The 14,876-nt window shown below is 37.2% G+C and overlaps 1 protein-coding gene across 1 annotated transcript; it reads right to left on the bottom strand.

Moving 5' to 3' along the window:
• Window positions 1-2,432: 2,432 nt before the first annotated feature.
• Window positions 2,433-2,990, bottom strand: LOC122301732. The gene has a single exon (XM_043113119.1). It carries the CDS (start codon window positions 2,988-2,990, stop codon window positions 2,433-2,435), a length of 558 nt encoding a protein of 185 aa, XP_042969053.1.
• Between the last annotated feature and the right edge of the window lie 11,886 nt (window positions 2,991-14,876).

Below are 14,876 nucleotides of genomic sequence, written 5' to 3'. Positions count from 1 at the left end.
TCATTCACATGTCTTGTCTCATCTAATTAAGATCCATGGATCATCGATTCAGGAGCCAATGAACACTTGACCGGTTTGTCTTATTCCTTATCTAAGTTAGATACTATGACATCTCCAAAGAGTGTTACTCTTAGCAAGACATTGGATCCACTAAGCTCACCGATTCTATATCATTGTCATCGATTTTATACGCTCCTAGTTTTCCCTTTAGTTTGCTGTCGATTAGTAAAATTACTCAAACTCTTCGATGTTCCATGACCTTTTATTCCTCTGTATGTATCTTTCAGGATCTCAAGATAGGGAAGAAGATTGGTACGGGGCATGAAGCTGGTGGTATGTATTACCTTGATGTCAAACAGTCACCTACTTGAGCCCTCACATTCTCATCACCTGCTTTTGAATGGCATTGCTGCCTTGGACACCTATCACTTTCTCTTTTGAAACATCAAGTTAGGAATCTTGGAAATGTGTCTCATTTTTCTTGTGAAGCATGTCAACTTAGCAAAAACCATCGTGTGTCTTTTATACCTTGAGTTGATAATTGAGCTTTTAGTCCTTTTGAATTGGTTCACTCTGATATTTATGGGGACCAATCAACATTGTATCAAACAAGTTTCATATTTTGTTACATTTATTGATGACTATTCTAGTATGACATGATTGTTTCTGATGAAGGCACGATCTGAACTTTTTTCCATATTCAAAGTCTTTCAGGAAGAAATTAGAACTCGATTTAGACAAAAAGTTCAAGTCTAGCATTTTGACAAAGCTAAAGAGTATCTATCTAATGCCTTTGCTACTTAAGTAATAAAGGAATTGACCATTAAACTTCATATTCTTATACACCCAAACAAAATGGAGTAGTTGAATGCAAAAATTGTCATTTGTTAGATGTAACCCGAGCCCTTTTATTGCACATGCATTTTCCTAAACACTTTTGGAGTGATGGTGTTCTTACTACGTGTCACCTTATTAACCATATGCCCTCATCAGTCCTCAATGGTTCCATTCCCATTGGGATGGTGTTCTTATGCAGTGAGCCAATTTCGATAAATGCCCAGGGTCTCACATTTGGATGTTGTAATCCATATTCTTTGTTATTTTAAGCGAGCTCCTAGCATTGCATTGTTGTATAGATCAAATGGACATTTTAGAATTAAAGCCTTTTTAGATGCTGATTGGGCTGAATCTCCTTCAAATAGAAGATTGACTATTGAATATTGTACCTTTGTGGGAGGTAACTTGGTTTCATGGAACAGTAAGAAGCAAACAATAGTAGCTCAGTCTAGTGCAGAAGTTGAATATAGAGCAACGACTCACACTACTAGTGAGATGATATGGTTGCAACACTTTCTTCAAGAGATTCGGTTTCCAGCTCTTGTCCCTCTTCAGTTACTTTGTGATAAACAAGCTGCAATGCATATTGCATCTAATCTCGTTTTCCATGAGAGGTCTAAACACATTAAGATTGATCGTCCCTTCATTCAGGATAAAATACTAAGTGGTGACGTTTCTACACCCTTTGTGAAGTCTACTGATCAACTTGCAGATATATTTACCAAACCATTGTGTTGTAGACGGTTAAAGCTTTATTTGTTCCAAGCTAGGTTTATATGATATATATGCACTAGCTTGAGGGGGAGTGTTAGAGGGTATTACTGTAATTTGGATGTAGTATGTATAAGCTCAAAAGATCAATGAATAATGTCCTGTAATTTTCTCTGATCTATATATTCGACTACAATGGCTATCTAGTGTCCATGTCCCTTTTGTTCACAAATAGGGGGCAATTATGGCTATGGAAAAAGTAAGGAGTACAGTTAAATCTCAATGTAGGTTTCTTATTTCAAACAAAATTTTCTCACCCAACAGTACAAATATTTGTTGACTCTTTCTTCCTATGTTTATTCTAGGTACCTTAAGAGTAAAGGTACAAGAATGGATTTCGCGACCATATATTCAGACTTTGAAGAGTCTTGATGAGTTCCCCCCACAGTTCGTTTGCTTGTCATTGTTTATTCGATCATATTCTTACATGATGGCGTATGAAGACTTGGATGCATGGAAATTTGCAAAATCTCGAACTTGGCAAGGGTGCTTTTCCTTGCAATGAAAGAGAAACTTCAATATAATTTGTATACAAGGGTTTTTTCCTGATCCTCTTATAACTTGGCTTACTTTTTACCCTACTTTAAAATAGCTTGGTCTCTAGTTTAATATAATTGTCTACAATTAGTATTGGATGTTTACTTTTTTTTTTGAAAAACTCTTACTTCATTTCATTGAACTAAAGGAGAAATACACTGAGGAATGTCCTCCATAGTTACATTAAAATCATCAGAAATGCTAAGAGAACCTTTTGCTAACAAATGGGCTATGTTGTTACCATTCCTCCTAACATGAGAAACACGCCACATTGCAAAAGTTTTAAGCTAAGTTCTAGTCTCACAGATAAACATGCTGGTACTGCTCCACGCTTCATTTTCCTCCTGTAGTGCCTTTGCTATCAGGAGTGAATCACCCTCCAATTCAATCTGTGTCAATCCCAGATCCTTGGCAAACTGAACAGCTATTAAAGCCCCATAAGATTCTGTTAGTAGAGGGTCGGGGAGTTGCATCTTCTTGTGCCTCATTGTTGCTATGATCTGACCTTTCTCATCCCTTACAACTACACCTATGCCAATCATGCATTTTGTTTTGTCTACTGCCCCATCCCAATTGACTTTAAACCAGTTTGCAGGAGGACTTTGCCACTTCTCAGCTAAATTCTTTGTCTGTTGGCCCTCCTTTTGAGTCTGAATTTTGTCCTCCTCTTCTTTTAGCAGCTGTAGTCTCAAACTGGTTTCTCTGAGTAGACAGTTTGGAGGTAGGAATTTGTTTTTGTAGATAAAAGAATTTCTTCTCAGCCATAACTGTCTAGCTACCATCACAAATTCCTGCATCTCTGAATCATTGAGAACTTTGATCATGTTCTCAAAGAACAACACCATTGGCAGTTGGGAGCTTGTACTTTTTTGCAGTCTCATCGAGCATTGGCCCCAAACATCTTTGGCTGCCTCACAGTTTCATAGAGTATGTAGAATACTTTCTTCATCTCTTGAGCAAATTGGACATAGGGGTACCTTCACTATCTTTTTCTTGAATAAGTTGAGCTGGGTAGGGAGGGATTCTTGGCATGCTCTCCATATAAACATCTTGTCAATAGGAGGGACATGGAGCTGCCATATCTTTTTCCATACTTCTTTAAATGATTTACTGGTTGAGGCTTGGCCTCTTCCTTCCATTTCCCTTTCTTTCTCCATGTGATATGCACTCTTCACTGAGAAAGAGCCATTTTTTGTGCCATGCCATATGAGCTTGTCCTTTGAATTCAAGGAGCTGATGGGAGTTTGGAGTATCACTGAAGCTTCCTCTTCTTCGAATATTTCTTGCACCAGGTCCCTTTTCCAGCTCTTGGTTGAATGGTCGATAAACTCAGCTACTAAGGCTTCAGAACTCAGAACCTTTACAGGGCTTCTTACCATTGTTGGTTTAGACTTGACTAGCCATTTATCTGACCATATTTTAACCTTGTCTCCTGTGCCAACCCTCCACAAAGACCCTGCCTCAATAGTCTGTCTAGCTGATAGAAGACTTCTCCATACAAAGGATGGCTTTGCTCCCACCTTAGCCACTTGAAAGCTCGAGTTTGGGAAATATTTAGCTTTAAGGACCTTGGTAGCAAGTGATGTTGGGTCTTGGAGTATCCTCCAGCAATTCTTGGACAACATGGCTTTGTTGAATACTTCAAGATCCTTGAAACCCAAACCACCTTCAGATTTGGCTTGCCCCATTCTCTCCCATGAGATCCAATGTATTCTTTGCTCCTTCTCTTGCTGACCCCACCAGTAGTTGTGGATTACACTGTTTATAGACTGAAGTAGATTAAGTGGTAGCTTAAAGACACTCATTGTGTAGGTTGGAAGGGCTTGAATCACTGCCTTCAAAAAAATTTCCTTTCCTGCCTAAGAGAGTAACTTGACTCTATGATTGTTCAGTCTCATCCTGACATTGTCCAAGATATTCTTGAAGGTTTTAAATCTGTCCCTGCCTACCACAGGAGGTAATCCCAAGTACCTTTCATAAGGCATAGATGTTCTTATTCCTGCTATAGACAAGATGAATTGCTGGGCTAAATGGCTTGTATTTCTACTAAAAACTATTGAGGTTTTCTCCACATTCAATCTCTGACCCGAGGCTCTTTCATAGAGTCTTAAGAGGCTGATCATTCTTCCCCACTCCAAGGCTCTTTCATAGAGTATTGGATGTTTACTTATACAGAAAGGTAGTACTATGGAATTTTATTAGTAGCTATCTACTTAATGCTTTTTATGAAACTTATTGGTTATTCCAATAATAGTTGCCCCGCTCTTTGGAGTCAGAGTTTCAACTTATGTCCTTATCTTTCTAGGGTTGTATCAAACAAACCACTTTTATGTATTGTACGTTTGGTATTTTGTGCATAATTTGTACATTTCATGTTTACAACCCTTAAAACACTTTTGGTGATTGATGGATTATTTTTAGGATGGTTTTTTAATCTTTGAGCTTTAACGGTGGGAAGTTAAGAGAGAAATGGAGAATTGGATAGAAACCAGATCTTATTATTTATTGGCTGAGCAATAAATATATAAATCTACTGTTGGACTTTCGTTTTATGGCTATCGTTTCCCACTAGTTGGAACTTATGTCTTGAGTTTGGATTGGTGTAGATATTGCTGGTCATTCTGTTTTCTCTTGTAAGCTGTATGGTAAAAATATTATAGATTTATGTTAAATTTTGGTAGTTTATTGCTTTTGTTATTTCATCGTAATTTATTTTCATCTGTGGCTGAAAATGTCATAATTTCTGGCATTTCTATGTGATTGGATTTTGTTTCCATATTTTCTGCAGTATCTTTACAAGATCTCTATTTTTGTTCATCGTATATTCTTAATAGATGCGGTAAGTTAAGAGTTACAAGTTCATATTTTTATTATTACTCTTCGTAGTTTTTTTTTTTTTTTAATAAGTAACTCCTCATCTTATTTATTGATACTACTTTATATGTAAAAACAATATTTCAGATTTATCTTGTACTATAATTCGGTTCTTATTGTTAGGTTCCATTGGGCCTGGCAATCACATGGGCAGCTGCTTGCGTGCTTACTGAAGCTGTAGCATATAGTTACAAAGGTTGTGATATAAATGTGCTTTCTTCAAATATAATCTCTGAGCACTACAGAAAACATCTCTCAAGGATGAAACATTGTCGAGTTGATACTTAACATGCATTAAGATCGACTCCATGGTTCAGATTTTCCTATTCATTACAATGGGGTAAGCATATCTTCCAATGGAAAATGGCTCTTGTTATGTGTGTGCTGTCCATTATCTCATCAGTAGATTCGGTAAGTTTCCTGTCATCTATTGACTTATCTTGTGGGGATTCATAATCTATATAGACTACTTTTTACGCATGAGCAGTATGATTAATTACAACATATATATATATATATATATATATATCATGTACCTGTTTGTGGGTGCGGGGTAAAGTGCAATTTTACTAACACTAGTACCAATTTCTTAGCTTAAGATCAGAAGATGCATGTTTTTCCTACGGAAATTAAGACCAATAACAGATCAAGTGAGATTGAATTTACGAAACGACGGTAAGCTGCTATGTACAAAAGTAAACGATATCTGATAGGTCCCGATCAAAGGCTAAGAAAATGAATACTAAAGGGATAGTTCTCTTTAGGTGAGAATGGACCACAATTTGGATGAAAGTACTTGTTTTCATTAACGAAATAATTGGCTGCTTAAATAAGCAAACCCACCTACATAATGCTGAAATCAAAGAGTCCTATTAGCTAGTAACAGAAAGCATAAACACACGTTGTACAGAAAAGAAAATCATGCGCGCAACAGAAAAGTAAACATAGAGCTTGACACTTTCTAACGTATAAAAACAGGTATTGACCCAGTCTACGTTGCATGCATGCAGCTGTCTCCCATGTCTAACCTCCTCCCAGATACTTGGGATTTCGCTTTTGGCCTCTCTCTGAACATCGCGGCCTATCAATACCTCCCCCATCTAGCGAACTCTTGTCCTCAAGGTCCACAAAAGGAAATTGGTCTAGCAACGACTGATTTTTCTCCCACGTAGCATCCTCTGCTGGTAGATGTTTCCATTGGACTAGATTTTCTTCCCCAAACTTATTCCCCTTCTTGACCCAACAAGTATCCAGTATATACTGAGGTTCTAGTATACAAAAGGCCTCGCAAGCTCTCCTACGAATTTTTTTAAGAGCAAAATGTGAAAGACGAGATGAATTCGGACTTCTTCTGGTAGTTGAAGTTCATATGCGACGACCTCAACCTTTTGTATAATTGGATATGGCCCGTAGTATCGACTGGCTAGCTTTTGGTGGGCACGTTTAAATGCTAACTGTTGTCTATAGGGTTGCAACTTAAGAAACACCAGATCACCAACTTCGAATGATTCATCCCGAGGTTTTTGATCTATTGCTTGCTTCACGTGATTAATGGAATTCTCCAGGTTACTTTTGAGTTGGTGAAGCAACTCATCTCTAGCTATGAGACTATGGTCCACTTCATGCACCAAAGAAAATCCATTTTGGTAAATGGGAATTGGAGGAGGTAAACGACCATATAGCACCTGAAAGGGAGTCATCCCCATAGATGCATGATATGTTGTATTATACTAGAGCTCAGCCCAAGGAAGGTAGTTGCTTCACTTGTGTGGCCATTGGTGAACCGGGCTTATGAGGTATTGTTCCACACAGCGATTAACAACTTTTGATTGTTTGTCCGTTTGTGGGTGATAGGTGGAGCTGAATTGTAGCTTGGTCCCTGACATTTGGAAAAACTCCTGCCATAATTTGTGATAAAGATGGGGTCCCGATCGCTGATGATACACTTGGGTAAACCATGTAATTTAATAACTCCTTCCACAAACTTTTCGGCCATGATTTTTGTAGTAAAATGATGAGTTAAGGATAAAAAAATGTGTAGACTTACTCAACCGGTTGACAACTACCAAGATCGTGTCTTTGCCATGGGATGTCGATAATCCTTCAATGAAATCTAAGGTAATGTCGTCCCACACTTGACATGGAATAGGCAAAGGTTCCAGGAGCCCTGCTAGGGACATTGCTTTAGACTTCATCTTCTAGAATATTTCACAACTTTTGACATACTCCTACACCGCTTGGCACATTTTTGGCCAGTAGAATTGCTGGGCCAGCTTCTTGAATGTCTGCAAGACCCTAGAGTGTCCTCCTATTTTTGTATCGTGAAATTCATGTAGTAGTTTCACCCGTAGTGCTGCATGAGAAGGAATGACCACCCTTCCTTTAAATAGGAGCAATCCATTACACCATGCATATGGCTTTTATAGTTGAGCATTGGTCATGTGGGTCAAGGATTGGATATAAGAATCTCCTTTATAAGCCTTTTTAATTTCATCCCATATGGTCACCTCTAGCACATGGAGATGATGAAGAATTGGGTTACTCGATTTGCATGAGAGGGCGTCCATTGCTGAATGCTTGCAGCCTGGGCGGTAAATGATCTCCTAGTTGTAGCCCATTAACTTGGCCACCCATTTTTACTATTATGGTGTAGCCACACGCTGCTCCCAAAAATATCTCAAGCTAAGCTGGTCGGTTTGGATGAAGCATTTTCTCCCCAGTAAATAAGGTCGCCACAAGTGTATGGCATCCACAATTGCAAGCATTTCCTTGGCATAGGTTGACCAAGATTTTTTTGTAACCCCCAGTGCTCAACTCATAAATGCAATGGGCTTGCCTTGCTACGATAGAACTGCACCAATCTTGATGTGAACAAAATTGGAATCTTTTAAACCCACAATCAATTTGAAAACTCACCAAGAAAGCCAAAATCAAGTCAATTGGATGGAAGAATCTAGACTAGATGAGAACTCATTTCAAGAGCCTAGATTATATTAAAATCTAGATCTGTTGAATAATCCGTCTCAAGAAGCCAGGTTACAAAGGTGGAACGCCACAAAGGTTATGATTTACCTTTAATAAGTTCAAAAATTCAAGAAGAATAAAAGGAGATAACTCAACTCATAATTAAAATTCAATATTGTCTAACTTTCTCAAATGAGGCTACAAGTGGTTTAAATAAATAATCCCCAAAAACCCTAAGTGAATAGTACTGCAGGTACTGTAGCGTGAAAAGTGCCACACTACAGTAACTTCTAAATCCCTAATTCAAATAATATAATATTTTTCAAATAAGCCCTCGGCCAAATATAAGGCCTTCCCAAAAATTCTAGTTCATAAGAAATAAGACATATGTGGGCTCAATATCCTAAAGCCTACTTATTCTAAACTAATAATAAAAATCCTATAAACAAATTAAAAGCCTTAACAATAACAGGCTCTATCTCTAAGTCATGTCTTCCAAAGCTTGGATCAAGTGGATCAAAACTAGTTTTCCTTCTTTCAAGCCCCTTAAGTGTTGAACTCTTGCTAGCTTCATCCCAATTAGATTGCACCAATCCTTGCATTGCTTTTTTGATCTTCTTGGTTCTTGATCTTGTAATTGATCTTTAAGACTTGGTTCCTCTTGGGGCCCATCAAATCCCTTTTCTCGAGGCATCGATTTCAATGGTGAAGGAGTCATTAAATTTAGGCATCGCCAATGTTAGAGTGGTTATAATCACTTGCTTAAGATCCAGAAAAGCTGCTTCAGCTTCATTATGCCAACCGAACTTTCCCTTTTTGAGAAGGTTGGTAAGGGGTCGAGCTATGATGCTGATTACGCCCAAAGAATAATGCGGTAGTTGTAGCACAACTTTGCGGTGTCGATCCATAAGAAGACAAATTAAAAGAATAGCATAAGGAATAAAGAAATTAAAGAAAAATATTTAATGATTAATGGAGAATAAATATTAATATGCAAATTCAAGTGCAGCAAAGTGACTAAAGGAATAAATACTCAAATTTGACGAATAGTAGAGCATCGAGAATCCTATGCACAAATTCGGTATTTTAATTATTTATAATTCATTGAATAACAAAATTGGGAACTCAATTCTCAAGATTCCCAATCGGAAGATATAGATTTATAAACTAAAATTAAACCAACTGTAACTCTTTGAAAAATCATTCACCACTTTTAAAATTCATAAATTATTATCCCTATTGAGAAAATCCAATGACGACAATATACTCAGAGAGCGATATTGCAGCAAAGAACTAAATCAATATAGATAAATAATTGATCCAAACATAATCAAAGAACTAATCCATTCAATAGAAAAAGCATAATTGAATCCATAAACATAATAAATTCTATGATTATTGGAAGAATAAAACATCAATAATATATTGAGAATGATAAAATAAAAGAGTTTTAATAATTGAAAATCAAATATATAAATTAAAAATACCATCTAATGTACAAGTTTATCCTTGACCCTACTTGAGAATTTAGTTACCCATAAATATTATGGCCAATAAAAATCTCCAAAGAAAAATAAAGCAAATGGTGGCCATGGAAGTGATTTTCTCCTCTTTTCAAATCTACCTATGGTGCCTCTCCTCCTCCCCTATTTTGTGCTAATGATATACTTATCTAGGTAGAAAAGAAACTCTAATGTCTTTATAATTTCTGCATAAAAAAATTACCTAAATTTTAGGACTAATCTTGGCAGTCAAATTTAGAATTTCAAATTTATAAATCCTTAATAGAGATGCATTTATAGTCCTTTAAGATATCTTTCTAACGCATCAAGAATCACATCAATCCGATATTTGAGTAGAAAGTTACAATCAAAATACTAAAGTATGTACATGCTATCTCCTAGCGAAGTTCAGACTTAGATTTCTTGCAGTTATCTTTTATGATTTTTTTCTTTTTCTTCTTGATCCAAATTGCTCTCAAACTTCATGAAAGTTCTCATTTGAATTTGACTAGGCTTTGACTTGCTCATTTATAAACTCTGAAATTAAATATAAAAATCTATTTAGGAGTATCCCAAAGTAAATAGAAACTCAATTCAAGAATACACATTAATTTCTATTATTTTTATTCACATTTTAGCATTTTAATCTAATAATAGGGTATTTAGAGTGCACTTTTGCGCACTCATCAAATGCCATGGTTTTGAACAAACTTCCTATAATAACCTATTAATCCTAAAAAACCACGTAATTCAGAAATATTAATGGGGGTGGCCACGCGACCATGGTTGCAATTTTACTATTATCCACCTTCACTCCTTGATGTGTGACAATGCCCCCAAGTATTCCATTTCTTATTGGCAAAAAAGTTTGCTGCCTTCAAGGTTTGTTTAACATGCATCACATTCTTATCCCAAGTGGGACTATATACTAGAATATCATTAAAAAAAAAAACAAAATGAACTCTCAAAGGTAGGGTCGAAATATAGAGTTCATGATGACCTGAAATGTAGAGGGTGCGTTACAAAGTCTAAAAGGCATTACGAGATATTCGTAATGGCCATTATGAGTGCAGAAAAAAGTTTTAATCATATTAGGAGGATTTACTCTTACTTGATGATAGTCGGCCCTCAGATCAAGTTTGGTGAAATAAGAGGCGCCATACAATTCATCTAACATATCGTCCACTGTTGAAATTGGGAAACGATCCATGATGATGGTGACGTTAAGTGCGCGGTAGTCAGTGTAAAACTGCCAGCTACCATCTTTTTTCTTTACTAGTAGTACCTGCGAAGAAAATGGACTGGTGCTAGGATGAATGAGCCTTGAATGTAACATCTCTTGGACCTGTTTCTCGATTTCAACTTTATGGAAGTGGGCAAATCTGTATGGATGTACGTTAGTTGGCTCGGTCCCTTCCTTGAGCTTAATGCAATGATCTACCTCGCGCACACGTCCTCATATTATTCTTTCAATAGCATCTGCATATCTTGCTACTTATCATCAGGTGGTGCATCATGTGATGCTACTCCCATGGTTGGTTGAAAGCACACAGTAAATAGCGCATGACCCTGGCAGAACTCCTTCGATATTTCTTTTGGTGAAGCCACCTGAATTGCTTGCACATCTACACTCTTCAGCCTTCGATCTTGATTTTCCCAAATAATATCCATGGTCAACTATTTCCAATTACAAACCACGGAACCAAGCATTTCAAGCCATTGCACGCCAAGTACAAGGTCAAGACCTGTTAAGGGCAGAGAGAAAAGAGTGACGTAAAACTCGGTGCCCTGTAATTCTACCCGCACCTTATCAAAATGTCCGTGACACTTTAGTCTTTCTCCATTGGCCACTCAGATAGAAAATTCCTCCGTAGGTATGACTGGCAACCTGAGCATGCTTGCCAAATGGTCGCTGATGAAGTTATGCGTCGACCCGCTATCAATCAAAACCACTACTTCGTGAGGGCCCATCTTTGCTGTTATACACATGGTTCTTGGACCCATCCATCTCGTTGATGCATGCAACATGATTTTTGGTTCCAGTTCAGGCTCCTATACCTCCCCTGTATCTCCACCTTGGTCATCCTCCAACGTCTACTGATGAGTAATGTCCTCACATACCACGTTACCCATATGTCCCTCCAAGAGTAATAACTACGGTTTTTGACATCTATGCCCAGCTGTGAAACGTTTATTACAGTTGAAACAAAGGCTTTGTGCTCTTCTCCTTGCATTTCCTCCCAAGATAAATGCCTAATAGGGGCCGCAAGTGTAGCAGGAGCTACACGAGTGGCTTGTGGAAGAGCTAAAGGAGCTCTTGTAGGTGGTGATCGCACGAACCTTCACTGCCATGTAAGTTGACCGTCTCTCATTTGTGCCAAGTTAATGGCATCCTTAAGGGATTGAGGTTTAAATATCCAAATCCCATTAGCAATTTTAGCTTTTAAGCCACCCATGAATGTTCCCACTAATGCCTTCTGAGTCCATCCATGAACCCTATTGCTGAGCTTCTCAAACTCATGCTGATAGTCCCTTAAAGTCCCTAGCTACCTAACTCGGGAGAGAGCCTCATCAAAGTCTTCACACTCTAATGGTCCAAAACGAGCCCAGAGTTCCTCTTTGAATTTCTCCCATGACATCACGTGTCCTTCTTCCCGAAATGTCTTGTGAATTCATTGCCACCACTGGTTGGCTTCCCCTTCCAAATGATATGCTACCATGGAAACCTTTTGGGCTTTTGTCGTTCCCTTGTACTCAAAGAACTAGTTCACACGGTTGAACCATTCTGTTGGATTGTCCCCTGAAAATCGCAGAAATTCAAGCTTTGTCGTTTTAGAGGAGACGATCTGCCGACCTTCGTCTTGGTTATCATCAGTGTGAATGCCATGGCTTGAGGAGTTGTGATTTGAAAGCATCACATTTGAGAGGCGATTAAGGGTTTCCTCCAAATGATGAAGTTTGTCAATCATGCCAAGCTCCATTGGGTGCAACCCCTCCTGCACTGTATCTATCCCGGAATCCAAATGTTCGATGCATTCTTTGTTGGTTCCTTTGAACTTGGCTCTAATGCCTATGATAGGTCCCGATCAAAGACTAAGAAAATGAATACTAAAGGGATAGTTCTCTTTGGGTGAGAATGGACCACAATTTGGATGAAAGTACTTGTTTTCATTAACGAGATCATTGGCTGCTTAAATAAGCAAACCCACGTACATAATGCCAAAATAAAAGAGTCCTATCAGCTAGTAACAGAAAGCATAAACACACGTACTATAGAAAAGGAAACATTGCGACAAAAAAGTAAACATAAAGCTTGAAACTTTCTAATGGATAAAAACAGCTATTGACCTAGTCTACGTTGCATGCATGCAACCGTCTCCCACGTCTAACCTCCTACCAGATACTTGGGATTTGGCTTTAGGCCTCTCTCTGAACGTCACGGCCTATCAATATCATAATTAAACACACACACACACACACGTACAGTACATATCAGTCATGCATTTTACTCAAAACAAAGAAAGCATAGATTATTTATTATTTCCTCATGAGTACTATTAATTCCTGATCTAGGTGCTATATATACGTTTTACGAAGTCTCCATCTGTTAATTATATATGTGGTTGATGAAGGATTTGAGAAAGCAAATCTAAGTGTTGATGATTGTGGCCCAGCACACGGCCAGATAAAACCACTTTGTATATGCAACCCACGAGCAATTGCACGGATAACTGGAATTCCTCAATGATTTGTTAGCAACTTTTTTTTTGGTTCGGTTCTGCTGCTTCTGCATGTGATCGACCGCTTAGTAAATAAAATATAAATTTAATTTTTCTTAATTTATATTCTAGCACTTTCTTATGTCTGTCATATATACTCTGATGATCCCTTGATAAATGATCCCAACATACATATATGAAACAGAAATATATAATATCGCAGACCTTGTGGCGCCTATGGTAGTAGTCCCTACAATTACTGAGGTCTGAAGTGCACACCCATCAACTAGGCATGACACTGGCTGATTACCATTGTTAGCTGCTCTTGCTCTCTTTGATGACCCAGAAGCTGGAGATGATATTTTTTGAGACTTCGGGATCCTTCCATATATTTAGTAGCTCATTGGCCGAATTACTGGTCCTGTGACCACCAAAGCTACTTGATCCGACTACCTTTTGTGTGTTGGGAAATGTTTCTTATTCTAGCTCTGTCAAACCCCAAGGTGCTTTCAAGTGCCAGTCCATACAAACTCTCACTTCTAGATTTCTTCTACTTCTCCACACACCTGATCTCCCCAACCTTCAAAGCTTCTGTTTGCACTATGAAATTGAGTCACCCTTGTGGAGAAATTATTACACAACTAATATATATATATATATATAATTGTTGAAATATTTCAAGCTTTAAAGGTTGAAATATCTCCCCAACCTTTAAAGCTTCTGTTTCCACTATGACATTGAGTCACCCTTGGGGAGAAATTATTACACAACTAATATATATAGTCACCCTTGGGGAGAAATTATTACACAACTAATATATATATATATATATATAGGAAAATGATTTACACACAACATTATATATATACACACAAAACTTGGAGAATTTTTCATTTGATTATTTCTTCAAATGAGAGATTCTAGACTTTCCATATAGTATGATATGTCTATTTCCCTAAATAGACAAGGTGTACTTAAAAAGATATGGCTAGGTCACTATAGAAAAGGGGGCAGGGGGGCTTTTTCTAAATGCATGAATAGATGTCTGGAGCTTGCTTGAGAAAGTAATGCTCAATTATTGTTCATCTACACTTAGGAAAGTTCGCTTCTATGAATTTAGTTGTTGGATAAAAGACTAGGATCAAAACTGTTCAAAAATTTCACAGGTTGGACTTTACAATTGGTTCTACTTGTTTTGCGAAATTCTGGGGAGTTTTTGTAGTTGTACAGATCCTTGTTTTTATTTTTCATATCATAAAATCACCTTGGACAACCCATTGATTACTGAATTCAAAATTTCATATTAATATTGTACCCAAATTTGTATTATGAAAAAAATAATCACCCATTTTGTAGCATGAACTCTTAAATTATGGGAAAAAAAATTCAATGTATATTCTAAATTAACATTAGGTTTCAATGTACATATTCCATTAAAATATGATCATTAAGAATTTTTGCTAAGGCTTAATTATACGTTAATTCATATTAATGATAAGATAATATTAACTAAGTGTGTACATTAAAATTTCTTTATAGTTAATGGTTTGCATTATAATAACTTTTTTACTGATTAAAAGGCACATAGCAATACGAGTTTTGCTACATACAAACACAGTCGCGCACTAATTTGTGTACCAATACTGATTTATTCATACTTAAAATTTAAATT

The sequence above is a fragment of the Carya illinoinensis genome, chromosome 2 (genome assembly GCF_018687715.1).
Source record: "Carya illinoinensis cultivar Pawnee chromosome 2, C.illinoinensisPawnee_v1, whole genome shotgun sequence".
Lineage (NCBI taxonomy): Eukaryota > Viridiplantae > Streptophyta > Magnoliopsida > Fagales > Juglandaceae > Carya > Carya illinoinensis.
The sequence above is the reverse complement of the archived record's forward strand: the minus strand, read 5'-3'. Positions and strand labels throughout refer to the sequence as shown.

Coding starts and splice junctions, on each gene's coding strand:
- LOC122301732 (XM_043113119.1), bottom strand. CDS start 2,990: ATGGTGTTGTTCTTTGAGAACATGATCAAAGTTCTCAATGATTCAGAG.